Source organism: Leptodactylus fuscus, chromosome 11, assembly GCF_031893055.1.
Source record: "Leptodactylus fuscus isolate aLepFus1 chromosome 11, aLepFus1.hap2, whole genome shotgun sequence".
Taxonomy (NCBI): Eukaryota; Metazoa; Chordata; class Amphibia; order Anura; family Leptodactylidae; genus Leptodactylus; species Leptodactylus fuscus.
The window spans coordinates 42644258-42646867 of NC_134275.1; the positions used below are offsets into that span (position 1 = coordinate 42644258).

At 41.4% G+C, this 2610-nt stretch overlaps 1 protein-coding gene across 1 annotated transcript; it reads right to left on the reverse strand.

Annotated features, from left to right (window-relative positions):
• Positions 1-249: 249 nt before the first annotated feature.
• Positions 250-1708, reverse strand: LOC142185287 (beta-1,4-galactosyltransferase galt-1-like). Its single transcript, XM_075260623.1, has one exon. The coding sequence runs from the start codon at positions 1683-1685 to the stop codon at positions 378-380; it is 1308 nt and encodes a 435-aa protein (XP_075116724.1). The 5' UTR covers positions 1686-1708; the 3' UTR covers positions 250-377.
• Between the last annotated feature and the right edge of the window lie 902 nt (positions 1709-2610).

The window sequence follows — 2610 nt, forward strand, 5'->3', positions numbered from 1 at the left end:
ATAAATTAATTAATCTGAAATACTCACAAAATAAATCTGTAGTTACATAACTTCCAACAGTGCAAATAAGTTTAAAGAGAATGTGCACATAAGGTAAATAAATAAATAGCGTAGAAATCTCTTTCCTCATATAAATATGTATCAAAAAATGGAACCAGCACTAAAGTAAAAAAAACGGTTCTCACCCAGTGTCTTATGGTTTCCAGACAGATTTCCTATATTCTTTCGCGACAATCCTGCGAGGAGTTATAGAGGTACGGAACTTGGGAGATGTCGGGTGTGGTGACTACTCTTGTGACCGCCTTATTGGTTGTCGCCTAGCGTTCCAGTAGACAGATAAGATATGGTTGCATACAGATTTTAACCGTAACTGTAGATTACTTTTTCCAGCGTAGAGATATCTGTTCTAGTACTTGGTTAACGTTCCTAACCAATGAAACGTTGTATTTCCATATTGTTGGGTCATCGATCAGCTGAGACGTCTTGAGGTTTGGTTGGTAGGGCTCTCTGCAATGGTGAACAAGGGCAGTCTTTAGTGGAACATCTAGGGTTTTTGCAGTTGTAGTTTTTAAGACTGTGTGTACTGAAATCTGGAAGACTTCTCTTGGATTTACAATCATCTTGCGAGCATTGAAGATGTCTGGTTCCCTGCGGACGAATTTTAGCAAGTTGAAGCCTGGGAATTCTTTCCATGACTGGATGTCGAAAGTTTCATTGGGGTCCCTTTGAGGGAAATTATGGCTTTCAAAGAAGAAAATTCCCACACCCGGGTTTTCTCTCTGAAGTTTTTCCATCATGCTGTCCCATGTCATGTGCTCAAAAGGTAAAATGATCTCATCCAGATCATTGAGTATCACGTATTTACTCTTGTACATATTTTTGTACAAGCAGTCAATCAGCGTTGATAGCTGCCCATAGTAGCCAATATCACCATCATTGTTATTGTCATGACGCCACTTTCTAGATAGGTTCAAGTAATTTTGAATGGGCCATGGCACAACTTCCACAGTACCTTCCTTGCTGTAGTAGTCTAAGATTCCCTCCACTAGCTGGCTGCAGTCTTTGACATAGATTGTGACTCTTTGCGCACCGAGTAACTTGTACATTTCAATGGTCTGAATGAACTGCAAAGCATTGCTATAATTTCCGTACACGGTGGAAATGCAGACTGTAAAATTTGCGGAAAACTGGCCCCGTTCACGATTTCGAATGTCAAACTTGGGCATTGATGTGACTCCTGTGTCTGAAGGATCTCCAAAATACAAATGACTGGCCTGGCATTGTGGTGGCTGATAGCACTTTATATCGGCTAAGCCGAAAGGAAAGCCAAAATGATCTTCATGAATATCTATCGATGCCTGGACTGAGTACAAATCCTTCTGCCCTTCACAATACAAATAGCAGCAAAGTTTTTTGACTTCTGTATGATGCACGATTCCTAAAACACGGACCAGGTTTTCTTCTCGGTTGTCGTAGTACGGGGCAATGATGAATGTTTGGTTCCCCTTGAGAGGTGTGATGGTGTCCTGGGCTAAGTCACTGGTATCGTTTCTCCAGATACAGAGGAACCTTTGCTGGACTGTATGCTGTAATAAGACATTATATCCATATAGCCCGTATATATATGAGATGAAGCCGAGTCCTAGGACGCAGGCTAGAAGGAAGAGTTGCTTTAGTGAACACATAATCTTACTGGCATACTGGTTGGATATCTGCTGAAAGAAAATCCTGCATTATTAATGTGATTGAGTAGAGAGTGAGACATCAATTAACAGTGAAGTGTTTCATATGTACTTGCAGAGCAAACTATGTATCTCAGTCAACATTTCCATCCCTTACGTCAGAGATTACATTGGCTCTCAAAGTCTTTGACCTAATGTGGACAAATTATAAGTTCAGTACTGGAACGGAACTCCAGATCCACTTAACCCACGCCACTATCCACACACCTCCTATATTTAGCTGGGAAAGTATCCCGTGTTTTGCCTTTGTCTTGGCAGGGGATTTGCTGGCTGGATGTCCCAAGTTGTCCAAGCTGTCCAAATCATCCTTAGGATAGACCACCAATATCCACCAACAACTGGCAATCCACCTATCAGCTGTTTGAAGAGGCTGCAGCAGTGTGAGTGGTGCAAACACATTGCTGAAGATTGTATAGTAAATGTGCGAGGTATTGCAGCTTAGCTACATTCATTTGACCAATTGAACATGATCATGCTGGCCTTCAAAGCAAAAGCGGCGTTCATCCAAACAGCTGATCGGTTGGGTTGCCAGATGTTGAACCACTGCCGATCTGATATTGAGGATTTATCCTAAGGATCCCATCAATATTCTAAATCCACATTCTCAGGTCTTGTCAGTAACTAAGAGCACCATCGTGTTTTGCTCTGGCACAAAGAAACTTTGCACCTCTGCTGGTGGCATTGGCATGTATCTGGATTAAAGGATAAAAAACAGCGCCACTCTTATCCATATGCTTTGTCTGGTACTGTATTGACTTGAATATTAAAAACAGACCATGGATACAAGTTGCTCTTTCTCTATGGGAATAAAAATAAGTACTGATGTCTCTATTTTCCTGTTCGCAGGAAAGATTGCAGACTTTAAAGG